This window comes from Phascolarctos cinereus, unplaced genomic scaffold (genome assembly GCF_003287225.1).
Source record: "Phascolarctos cinereus isolate Bilbo 61053 unplaced genomic scaffold, phaCin_HiC Scaffold_4;HRSCAF=312, whole genome shotgun sequence".
Lineage (NCBI taxonomy): Eukaryota > Metazoa > Chordata > Mammalia > Diprotodontia > Phascolarctidae > Phascolarctos > Phascolarctos cinereus.
In genome coordinates this window covers 52,245,449-52,258,443 of record NW_027555847.1, presented here as the reverse complement: position 1 = coordinate 52,258,443, position 12,995 = coordinate 52,245,449, and the positions used below count along the sequence as shown (strand labels likewise).

Genomic DNA, 12,995 nt, shown 5'->3' with positions numbered 1-12,995 from the left:
TCAAGCTCTCATAAGAAGATCAGAATTAAACCAAAAATTTGATCTCCAGTATCAAGACCCAAGAGAAACATAAACAGGGAAAAGAAAACATAAGGGATTAAACAGAGCTAAACAGTTTACTTCCCTACATGGGAAGATACTTGTAATTCCTGAAAAGTATATCACTAATAGTATAGCTAGAAGGAATATACATAGACAGAAGGTATGGGCATAACGTGAATTTGAGGAAATGACATAAAAAAAATAAGGTATGAGAAAGTGGAGTACACTGGGTGCAGAAGGAAAGGAGTGGTAGAATGGGGTAAATTATTTCACATGAAGAGGTGCGAAAGACCTATTACAGTATTTACATTATAATTTACATTTACATTATAGTAATTATATTACTTGAACCCTACTCTCATCAGTACTGGCTTAAAGAGAGAATAATATGCACAATCAGTTGAATAAAGAAATCCACCTTACCCAACAAGAGAAAGTAGGACAGGAGGAAATTAAGTAAAAGGGGGGGGGGAGGAGAAGAACTGACAGAAGGGAGGGAAGATGGGGGGAGGTGGTAGACAGAAGCAAAACACTGGTGAGGAATGAAAGGAGAGAGAGGACAAACAGGAGGAAAAACAAAATGGAGAGAAAAATACACTAATCATAATTGTGAATTTGAATAAGACAAACTAACTCTCCCATAAAAAGGACAGCAGAGAGGATCAAAAACCAGAATCCTACAGTATGTTGTTTACAAGAAACACACCTGAAGTAGAGAGACACACAGAGTAAAAGTAAGGGGCTGGAGCAGAATCTATTATGCTTCAGCTGAAGTGAAAAAAAAAGCAAGGGTAACAATCCTGGTCTCAGACAAAGTAAAAGTAAAACCATGCCTAATTAAAAGAGATAAGGAAAAGCAAAAAAGAGATAAAGAAGGAAATTACATCTTGCTAAAAGGTATCATAGACATTGAAGCAATATCAACACTAGGGGAAGTGAGGCGGTGCAGTGGATAGAGCACCGGTCTTGGAGGACTTGAGTTCAAATCCAGCCTCAGACACTTGACACATACTAGCTACCTGACCCTGGGCAAGTCACTTAACCCTGACTGCCTCACCAAAAAGCAAATAAATAGATAAGTAAATAAATAAACATCAATACTAAACATATATGCACCAAGTGGTATAGCATCCTTTTTTTTTGGGCTAGGCAATGGAGTTAAATGACTCGCCCATGGTCAAGCAGCTAGTACGTGTCAAGTGTCTGAGGCTGGATTTGAACTCAGGTCCCCCTGACTCCAAGGCCAGTGCTCCATCCACTGTGCCACCTACCTGCCCCCTAGCATCCAAATTCCTAAAGAAATGAAGAAAAAAAATGTTAAGTGACGCATTATGAAATGTCAGATAATTTTGATCATATTAAAATAAAACCTTTTGTACAAACAAAACAAATGCAACCAAGATTAGAAGGAAAGCAGAAAGCTGGGAAACAATCTTTATATAAGTGTTTCTGATAAAGGCCTCATTTCTCAACTATATAGAGAAATGAATCATATCTATAAGAATACATACAAGCCATTCATTTCCCAACCGACGAATGGTCAAAGGATATGAACAAGCAGTTTTGGGACAAAGAAATCAAAGCTATCCAAAGGCACATGAAGTGCTCTAAATCACTTATCAGATTGGCTAATATGGCAAAAAAGGAAAATGATGAATGTTGAAAGGATGTGGGAAAACTGGAACCCTAATGCACTGTTGTGGAGTTGTGAACCAGTCCAACCATTCTGCAGAGCAATCTGGAATCTGCCCAAAAGGCAACCAGACTATGCATATCCTTTGATCCAGCAATATCAGTACTAGGTCTGTATCCCAAAGAGGTCATAGAAAAGAGAAAAGAACCTACATGTGCAAAAACACTTATAGCAGCCCTTTTCATGGTGGCAAAATATTGGAAATTGAGGGGATGCCCATCAATCGGGGAATGGCTGAACAAGCTGTGGTATATGAATGTAACGGAATACTATTGTGTCATAAGAAATGATGAGCAGGCAGACTTCAGAAAAACCTAGGAAGACTTGTACAAACTAATGCAAAGTGAAATGAGCAGAACCAGGAAAACACCGTACACAGTATCAGCAACACCGTATGATGATCAACTATGAATGACTCAGTTCTTCTCAGCAATGAGAAGTACAAAGGACTCAGAAGGAAAATGATACCCACATCCAGATAAAGAACTGATGGACTCTGGACACAGAATGAAGCATATTTGTTTCACTTACTTTATTTTTTTTCCATGGTTTTTTTTCTTTTGATCTGTTTCTTCTCTTACAACTCTAACATGGAAATATGTTTTACATGATAGCACATGCATAACCTATATGAAATTGCCTACCATTTTCAGAAGAGGGGAGGGAGAAAAATTTGGAATTCAAAATCTTGTTAAAATGAATGCTAAAAAATTGTCTTGACATGTAATTGAAGGAAAATACTATTTTTTTTAAAAGAGAGAACATTAAAATCCTAAGAAGCTCCTCCCCCCCAAAAAAGTTTACTGTGCCGTAAGAAACGAAGAATATGAATAAAATGTGGAAAGCCTGACACAGAGTAAAGTAAGCAGAATTAGGAAAACTACACTATTATAATGCAAATGGAAACTTAAAAAACTGAATGCCACATGTAATTATAACGATCAAGCTTGATTGCTGAGAAAAGCTGAAAAAAAACTGCCTCTCTTTTTTTCAGAGGTGTGGGACAACTGCATATACTGTCATCAAACTAGGCTGATATGTTGGCTTTGCTGAACTACCTTATTTTCCTTCTTTTGTTCTTTGTTATAAGGAATGTTCCCATGGGGAGGTGAAGGACGCATATGGATATGAAGACAACATTAAAAAATTATTTTTATAACTTCTAGAATTTTCCCAGGAAACTAAATAAAAATCAACAGCCCAAGATTTCTAGATTCCATTCCCTTCCTTTTTTTTCCCCTAAAAATCTGACATTTAACCTTCTCTAATTGTGTGTGACACCTTTCATTCTCCATTACCTTTCAGGGACTGCTAACAGCGGTTCAGCAATCACATTGTCCAGTTCTTTTGGTATCCAAGAACACAGATCATCTGGCTGAAGTACCTTGAACTCATGAAGGGCAACTAACTTGTTGAGCAAAACCCTAGCAAAGTATGAAATGCATTTTTTTTTTAAAGTTCTCAGCTGCTTGGCTCTCCTCCCCTCCAGTGAATCAGACAAGAGCAGGGTGTACTTCAACCAGTTTACACAAGGCGGCAGCACACACTAGCAGAAACTGTCTAGGATGACCGTGGTAGAATAAAACAAGGATTTTAGTTTCAGTTTTATCACTGAGACAAATGGATGCAAACAAGTCACTTACATACCGTCTGTGGGTGTGTGAGTTAGGAAAGCTCCAGAGCACGTCTGGTAGAACAGGCTTTCCCTTTTTACCTTCAAAACCCAAACCAACCTTTGTAATAACCCTTTTCCTACCTATATACAAACTCCCTTACCCTGCCACAATTTGTCCGACTACTGCAATAGCCTGCTCGTGGGTTTACCTGCATCGTCTCTCCTATCTACCCTCCATTCAGCCACCAAAGTGATTCTCATAAAGACCAGCTCTGACTATGTCACTACCCTAATTCAATAAACTTCAATGACTCCCTATGGCTTCCAGGATCAAACAAAATTCAGCTTGGCAATTACTGTCTTTCGTAACTATCACTTCTACTTTGCCAGGCTTGATACTTTACTCCCTTCCATGTATTCTTCAATCCAGCAACACTGGGCTCCAGGTTGGTGCATGAACAAGACACTCCATCTCTCCATTCTGGGCATTTTCTCTGGCTGTCTCCCATTTCTGGAATACTCTCCCTCATTTCTGCCTACTGGCTTCCTTGGCTTCAAGTCCTAACTAAAATTCTATCTCCTATAGGAAGCCTTTCCTAAACTCTCTTAAGTCTAGAGCCTTCTCTTAATTATTTCTCATTTATCTTTATATATAGTATGTGCACAATTGTTAACATGTTGTTTCCATCATTAGATTATGAGCTCCTTGAGGGCAGGGTCTGTCTTTTGCCTCTTTTTAGATCTCTAGCACTTAGTATAGTACCTGGCACAAAGAGGTGCTTTATGTTTATTGACTGACAACTTGGATTCTCACAAGATCTAAGTTTAGGAATGATCAACTACATGCCAAATTAAGCTGTTCTCCTTTCCTTATCTTTCAACTTCTTATAGCATGACATTGAGACTTACTCCTTAACAAAAGCAAAACAAAAAACCCTGTCTTTCAAACACCTCACCAACCTTAATGTGCATAAGCATTTCCTATATGGTCAAAGGTCTGCAAATTCCAGAGCATTTTACCATTCTAACAAAAGCGGGTGGGGAGAGGGGGAGAGTGCCCAGTGCTGACCTGCACCATTACTCTTTGGTACCAATGGACACTACTTCCTAACATATGCCCTTCGGAATGAAATTCCTTAAGCTTAAAATTTACAGGTCTGTAATATGAATTAGTTCCTTATTTTAATCAACGGTTTCAGTTTAAAATTCAATACACTGAAGTTACTTAGTAGAAGGAGTGCCTGAGAAACAACAGGGTATAATGTTCAGCCTGGAAGTGAAACAACTTCTTTGCTAATTCTCTCTCATCCTGCTCCATTATGTTCAGATAGTTCCCCCAAAACGTTTTCCGCCTTCTATATCAGGAGTTCTTAACCTTTGTGTCATGGACTCCCCCACTCTGGCAGTCTGCTGGAACTCAAGCTTAAGTCTGATTCAGTACCCCTTCTCAAACTAAGATTTTCAAATGCATGAAACACATCAAAAACCATTACTGAAATACAGTTAGCAAAATATTTAAAAAACAAATTCACATAAATGGTCAAAGGATGCAAATGGGCAGTTTTCAGACAAAGTAATCAAAGATATCTATAGTCATATGAAAAAAATGCTCTAAATCACCAGTGAAGAGAGAAATGCAAATTAAAACAACTCTGAGCTACCACCAGACACCTATGAGATTGGCTAATATGACAGAAAAGGAAAATGACAAATGTTGGAGGACACGTGGGGAAATTAAAATACTAATGCATTGTTGGTGAAGTTGTTTGCCGATTCAACCATTCTGGAGAGCAATTTGGAACTATGCTCAAAGGGCTACAAAAACACGCACACTCTTGATCAAGCAATACCACTACTAGGTCTGTATCCCAAAGAGATTTAAAAAAAAAACCAAACAAACGAAAAGGAAAAGGACCTATATGTACAAAAATATAGCAGCTCTTTTAAAGGTGGCAAAGAATTGGAAATCAAGGAGATGTCCATCAATTGGGGATTAGCAGAATAAGTTGCATAGTATTATGACGGAATACTATTGTGCTATTAAGAAATGACGAGCAGAATTCTCTCAGAAAAACCTGAAAAAGACTTACATGAACTGATGCAAAGTGAAATAAGCAGAATCAGGAGAACATTATACACAGTAACAGCAATATTATATGATGATCTACTGTGAATAACTTAGCTATTCTCAGCAAAACAATGACCCAGGACAATTCTGAAGGACTTATGAGGAAAGGTGCTGTCCATCTCCAGAGAAAGAACTGGCGGAGTCTGAATACAGATTGAAGACACCTTTTCTTTATTTTTTTTTTGGTCTGCATTTTCTTTCACAGCCTGATTTAATTGAAAATGTGTTTTGGATGACTACACATGTATAATCTACGTTAGATTGCTTGCCTTCTCAAGGAGGGTGAGGGGAGGAAGAAAATTTGGAACTCCAAATTTGAAAAAAATGCTAAAATTGTTTTCACATGCAATTGAAAAAAAAAATTAAAAAAGGGAAAGAAAATAAATTCACAGACTTCAGGTGAAGAACCTCTGTTCTATATGTACTCTTTTCATAAACGTATCTACTTTTATGGCTTTCACTGTTACTACTATGCAGACGACTGCCAAGTTTACATCTCAGATGCTGGGCTCCAGTTCCTATTTGCACCTGTTTCTATGATTTCTCAACTTAAATGTAGCAGCCTTCCCCCTACCCCCATCACCTAACACTAGATGTGCTCAAAGCTGAATTTATTTTCCCCCAGTTAAACTGGCTTGGCTTCCCTTTCCAATTACCCTATTTCTCCATTCTTCTAGCCTCAAGATGGTAATCTTGTGGTCATCTTTGAATATAAAAGAAAAAGAACGAATACAGCACAGAGTCCTGCTGTTTCTCCCTGTAATCTTTCATATTTCCCTCTCTGACTACCCTAACCAAAGGGCTCCTACTCATATCACTCTAACAGTGTCTAAGACAGTCTCTAAGCTTTTAACCTCTTCCAATTTATCTTGCATATCACTACTAGATTAATTTTTCTAAAATTAGTTTCATTAAGTCACTTTCCCAATCAAGAACCGACTCCCCATTGCCTACCAAATCCAAAATTTTCACCCAGCATTTTTAATGTCCTGCGTAACACAGACCTAACTATGTCTTCCAATATGCTTAACATGTATCCTCTTCCCTAAATCAAATTGGTCACATGCTGTTCTCTACAAGTCACAATCCCTCCTCTCTTCTGGATTCTGCTCATGCTACTCCCCACCACACCATAGAGCACTCTCTTCTGTTTTTCTTTAAGTACCCCAATCCATTTGGCTCAATCCCTTTTCTGCACTCCTATAATCAAATGAGATCATATTTATTTGTAAAGCAATTAGCACTGTCTTGGGCACTTAGGAGGCACTTAAATAAGTGCTTGTTCCTTCCCCCTCCCCCCCAATAATCAGGGCTACCTAACTTAGCAATTAACCTATCCCTAATTAGCCTAACATTAATCCCTAAACATCTGAATAATGTATACATGTCATTACCCTGGAAGATGAAGCCCAAGGTGGCCTGCACCACCACCACAGGGGCCTGGTCACACTCTCTAGGTGCTCCCAGGGACAACTTTACCTTGCCCTTGTAGAGGATGACTGGGCAACAAAGCGCCCTCGGCATCGGGCCATCTTGCTTCGATTGACGAGGTCCTGCAATCTGCTCACCTGCACAGTGCTTTCAAACCTGCTTAACAGAAAGTGGGCAATTAGTACTCTGTCCATGCTTAGGCCACAAGGCTGGAGGTAAAGATATGGCTGACTTAGAAGCAGTCATCTGGCTGCATTTTGAACTTTCAAGTGCCCTAGTGAATAAAGAGAGATGTGTGGAAAGAGAGGACCTGCCTCTTACAACATTCTAAGACCCTTTCTGATGATAACATTTTATCATCTGCCCAATGGCAGACAACAGACTGGCTCAAATCAGAAAGAAAAAGAATGGGACTCAGCAGAGGGACAGAAGGAAGGGATGGGACAGTCAAGTCACCAGGAAGATGTGCTCTTCATTTGCAGCCTTCGGCCTGATGGCCAAGATGCTAAATTTAGTAACGGCGCCCCTCAACATACCTAGGAACTAGTTTCAGCACTGAATGAAAGCAGAACATACTCTCAAATGCCACTTCCCAAAACAAAGGCTTGCTTTCACACATCTTTGACCAAAGTCACAAGCCAGTAAATATACCATACTGACACCCATTACTCACTTCCAGTAACAGGAGGTAGCCTAGGGGAAGCAATACTTTGGTCTCCTCTCTTACCCCATCAAAAAAAATTTAAAAAAAGAAGCTGAATCCCTTCCCCTTTTCTTCTATACAGAACAACCAGACAAGCATTTATGTTCCAGGGACTGAGAATATGATGAAGAACACAATTTCTAGTTGCAAAAACTTATATTCTAAAACAGATTAGGTGGGATAGAGAAATGGGGAGGGATACAATTGTGGTGTTTTTAATCACTTATAGACGTTAAGGGTTCAGGGAAAGTTATAAAAGTTTTATTACTTTTTCCTCCCCACTTGTTTCCAACAGGTTTCAACTTCTGCCCAAAAAAGTTCAGACCACCCAGGATCCAAGACTTAATGGCAAGCTCTTGTTCTTTCTAATGTCTGTGAACTACTTAAAAAAAAAAAAAAGGAGGTACCAAGTCACCATGCAATTTCCTCAGTCAGGACTGCTTCCTTTACTCAAAGTGAGGGGATATAATCAAGCTTACTTTTTTTTTTTTTAAGTAAAGGAGTCAGCCAGAACCTTTTCTCTTTCACACAACATTGTCAACAAAAATAAAGGTCTAAAAACTTATATAGGCTCTATCACCATGTAGTTTTCGAACTCTTACAACCCTTCTCTCCAGAAGATTCCCATTTATTGGGGTTTTCTTCCCCAAGACACAGGGAAATCAGAATACGGGGCTGAATTTTCCTCATGCTGGATCAAATGTTGTCTAAGCTTCTACTCTGAGTAGATGGGTGATTGGTCTTCTTCCCTCAACTCTGTCTGCCCTGTTTGAGGTTAGCCACTTGTCTTCCTGTTGCAGGCAATAGTTCAGTCCTTCTTCTTAGACTGTTTCTAAAATTGATCAAGTCAGAGCCTTATTTAGCTTAGTCTGAAGAAACTCCAGCTAACAAGATTAAAGCCAGACTTGCCTGAGAAACAAAGATTATTCTACTTTGCTTTTACATGCACAATCTTTTCCCCCTGATTTCCCCTTCAAGGGCGACACCCACTCTCACTGCCACCTCAAGCACCTTATTACATAGTCTTGTAAAAACTAACTCTACAAGCTTTTCTTGTATGAAGGCTTTAACACAGAAACCCTACCACTACTTCCAGTGATATGGACAGCAACAATCTCATCCTTTATGTTGGATTAGTGCAACAAAAGGCAAAGCTAAGCCTTAGTTGGAAAACTGAATTGGGTCAAATGTCTAACCTGCTCCTTTCTTGGAAATGATCTAGTAACTGTGGGCCTCCAAAAGAAGCGACCTTTCCCCCCAAACTGGCTAAGGCTGGGCTTAAGAAGAGAATGTTACTAATGTTGCTATTACCCTTCAACTAAAATATAGGAAAGGCTCTCCTTTCAACTTTAGGTAAGGAGACTGGAATTTAAAATTTATAGCCCCCACAGGGGAAAAGGAAAGGTCCCGCCCACCAGACATAACATAACTACAACGAAGTCCAATACTATGAGAAAAGAGCAGGTACTTCGACTGTCAGTATGTGTGAGACACAGCCCATATTGCCTTGTCAATAATTCTTCCTTTGCCTGAACACTCCTAGTGACTGTATAAATCCTGTTTTGGCCCCCAAAGAACCATGGGCACCTTTATCAAGACTCTTTAGACTCTAATTACATAAAAGATTCCTTCTATATATCTATCTGTCCCCAAATGGGGAACTGATGACTGGGTTTCCACATCAAGGGTGATGACTTCATGAAGTCTTAGAGTCTGTTTTTCAGTCATATTATTGGTGGAGGTTTTTTTTCCTCTTTAATCAGCTTAAGCCCCTATAGTGGAACAGGGATAACACTATAATAATTTTTAAAAAATCTTTGGTACTATATAACTCCTACTCCTAAGGCTTCCTGTCAACAAGAAAACAATGCAGCGGAAGTACTTCCAGAGAAGGTGCTACCCTATAATAATAGTTGCCTAAATGCAGCTCCAGCCTCAAAGCTGAATCTCAGAAAGTGTCTTCCATATCTATCGTCAGTAACCACTTACGTGTCTTTCTCCTTCTCAGAGCTCTCATACTCCAAGTACACAATGTACCGAGGATAGTGACCACAGATCTCTCCGTTCACATTCTGGATCACACTGTAACAATAATCTCTGCCAAACAACTCTAGACATCTCTTCTCAATTCGTTCAACCTGAAAAGAGATTAAAACTTAACTAAGCATACCGTACTGTTTTCCTGGGCACACAGCTGAAGCTACTTAGGAGAATTTGTCACTGCAGAATATTAATAGGTTAACTTACCTGAAATACACATTTGCTTGTGTACATTATTCCACCCTGAGTCCCTTTCTGGTCCTTGCCAAGAATACAGCTATGGGTTATCATATCTATCCTAATCCATAAGACTCACTGGCCCTAGATTTTTCAGACAGGCTACTGGGCAGTGACAAATATCTAGTCAAAGAGATCCCTAGAGGCAGCAGTGTAAGCACACAGTTCTTAACCTATTGCTTATGGATAGGAAGGAAATCATCACTTGAAGTTGTTTTGTCTACTAGCTAGGGAGAGGCTTGCCGAGAAGAATTATATGTTATCTGTGAAAGACTGCATGGAAACAAATAACCAATTCTGATTCTAACAGGTGTCAAAACAGTAATAATGGAAGTAGTAGATGTGACCTCAGGAAATCTTAATTAGGAGGGTAAGTCACAACCTTTCTGAGTAGTAAAAATGAAAGGGAGGTACTGGTACTACGATTCTGAACAAAGTGTTATCACCTTTAGAGTACTGTCATTAATAGTAGGGTCCACAGCAAACATTAAAGGTATTTCCACCGCTGTGCTTTGTGGAAGCAGATAAAACTCTCAAATACTCTGTGTAAATAAAACTGACCCCCCACAAACTAAATATGGAGACAGAAGTCCAGAGTTAACAGAAAAATCAAACTCACTTTGGACATTTTGAGATACAGAGGGATACAGAATACTCTGTACTAACTGAAGGAGCCCTTTAATGAATAATCTGAAACCCCAAAAGGTTTTAACAGCATGTCTGGGCAGGTACCGAAAACAGACTGCTTACCTGACCCAAGCCGGAGCTTGCCCATCTAATACCCAGAAGCAGTCACTGAAATCCCTACTGGTACACCTGACTATCACGTGCAGTCCGACAAGCAACAGGCATTTATTAAAGCATGACTATACGCCAGGCATTGTGCTAAGGATACAAAGAAAGGCAAAAGACAGTGTCTGCCCACGAGGAGTTCAGTCTAATGGGGGAGACATGACCCCCCCCAAAAAAAGCATGAACAAGATGTAGACAGGATAAATTAGGGGTCGTTTCAGAGGGAAAGCACTAAGGTTAAAGAAGACATCGACCCTTTCTTGTCTAACCCCTTCATTTTACAAACAGTTAGGGGCCCTCAACTGATTATTAAGTGTCTGGGGGGCCCTGGCACTAAGCTAAGCTCTGGGGGAATATAAAGAAAGGCAAATGATAGTACCTCCCCTAAAGAAGCTGACAGTCTAATGAGAGAGCCAACAGGCAAAACAATCCTGCACAGACAAGACACAGACAGGATACCCCTACATTTTACTGATAATACGAACAGCTAGCATTTATGCAGAGCTTCTGATGGGGGAGACAGCAGGCAAACGAGTTAGGGGTCCTTCTGAGTATCCCCTAGAGTTACTGGGGTCATAAGCCGACATGGGGTGGCGTAGAGGGGGAGAAAGGAGTCTTTAAGAACCAAAAGGGGGAAACTCGCAGGCACCGAGTCAACAAGCACTTATTAAGCGCCTACTGTGTCCGAGGCTCTTTCAGGAAAAACCAGTCCCTGCCCTCGAGGAGCTGACAGTCTAATGGGGCGGACCTCGAGCCCACAGAGAAGCTGGGGAAGAACAACAGTGGGAATTGCGGGGAAGCAAAAGACCTGCTGCTCCCTTCCGAGGCCAGAAAGAGGAAGAGGAAGAGAGCCCCGGGCAGGGGGCTCCGGGCCCCCTCCCTGTACCTTGGCGTTGCCCGCGCCGCTGCCGCCGTCCTTGGCCCGGTACTGGGTCCGGGAGAATTCCTCCAGCAGCTCGGCCAGCCCCGGCTCCTGCGGCGGCGACGACGAGGACGACGACGACGAGGAAGCCGAGGAGGAGCCGGACGAGGGCGACGAGGAGGCGGCGGCCCGAGCGCCGGCCATGCCCCAGGCTCGTGTCCACCTCAGCGCGCCGCGCACCAGCCCATGCCGCCGGGCCACCTGCCCGCCCGCCAGCCCGCCCGGCCCAGCCCAGTCCCGCGCAAGGCCAGCCCGCGCTCCGGACCCAGACCGGAACCGACCGAGCCCCGCCTTCGATCCCCCCCACCGCAGCCCCAGCCACAGCCACCGCCGCCGCCACGGCCGGGAACAGCTTACACTTCCGCCGACGCCCACACCGGATGTTTACTCCGGCCCCGACCAATCGGCGTCCCGAACGCGCGCCCCGCCCCGATGATGGCCCGCCCCCTACCTCCGCCCCGTCCCTGTCCCCGCCTCTCGCCGTGGAAGAAACCACGTGTAGAAAATTAAGGGGAGCGGGCAGGCCCATCTCCACGTGTTTGGTGGGCTGAAGGAAATTGGTCGAGACCATCGACGCTGCTTTGGAGCGGAAGAGGGAGAAGGCGTCCCCACACTTAAAGCGAGCCACGGCTGGCATTGCCACGTGGCGAAGCTGTGCCCTCAGGGTAGCAGCTCGGGTCACGGAAGCGCAAACATCAGGGCTGGGAGTCAGCCACACAGTCAACAGCTTTTTCTTTTTCTTTTCTTTTTTTTAATTTTCATTTATTTAATTATTTTTAACATGCAGTTTAAAATTTGGGTTCCCAATTCTCTCCCTCCTTCCGGCCCCTTCCCCACCCACTGAAAGGTAAAGTCATGCAAAACATACATTAGCCATCAACAAGCATTTATTAAGCACTACCTCTTTGCCAGGCACTGCGCTAAGTGCAGGAGATGCCAAACAGGCCCAAAAGACAGTCTCTGCTCTCAAGGAACTCACTGTGTAACGAGTATAATGGGAGATGTGCAAACTGGGGTGGGAGGGGCCAGGGAGAGAAAAGGGGAAAGGGGGCTGGGAAGAGAGAGAGAAAGAGAAAGTTCTAAAAGGGATCTCAGAGCCATTTAGTCCAACCTGACTTCCATCACTTAAGAGATGGGGAAAATGAGATGCAAGTACGTTAATGCACTGATGCTGTTGTGTGGGTTGTTCAGAGGTTCTGAAAAGCAATTTGGAGCTGTATGGTGAAAGTCACTAAACTTTGCAGTCTTTGACCTAACAATACTGTAATGAGCTTATATAATGCAAAGAAATCAAAGACCCTTGTGTATGTGCATGCATACACAAACATACATGCATACATACATGCATACACGTATACAGAGGGAGAGACAGAAAGAAAGGACCCAAGGGTC

The 12,995-nt window shown here is 42.0% G+C and overlaps 1 protein-coding gene across 1 annotated transcript in view; it reads right to left on the bottom strand.

The window, feature by feature from the left end:
* The window catches only part of MTMR14 (myotubularin related protein 14), a 51,017-nt gene extending 39,101 nt beyond the window's left edge, over positions 1–11,916 (bottom strand). Inside the window, 4 exon segments of the mRNA XM_020980972.2 lie at positions 6,958–6,986; positions 6,989–7,065; positions 9,602–9,750; positions 11,568–11,916. Coding sequence (XP_020836631.1) covers positions 6,958–6,986; positions 6,989–7,065; positions 9,602–9,750; positions 11,568–11,747 — 435 coding nt within the window. The 5' untranslated portion in view covers positions 11,748–11,916.
* Positions 11,917–12,995: the final 1,079 nt, after the last annotated feature.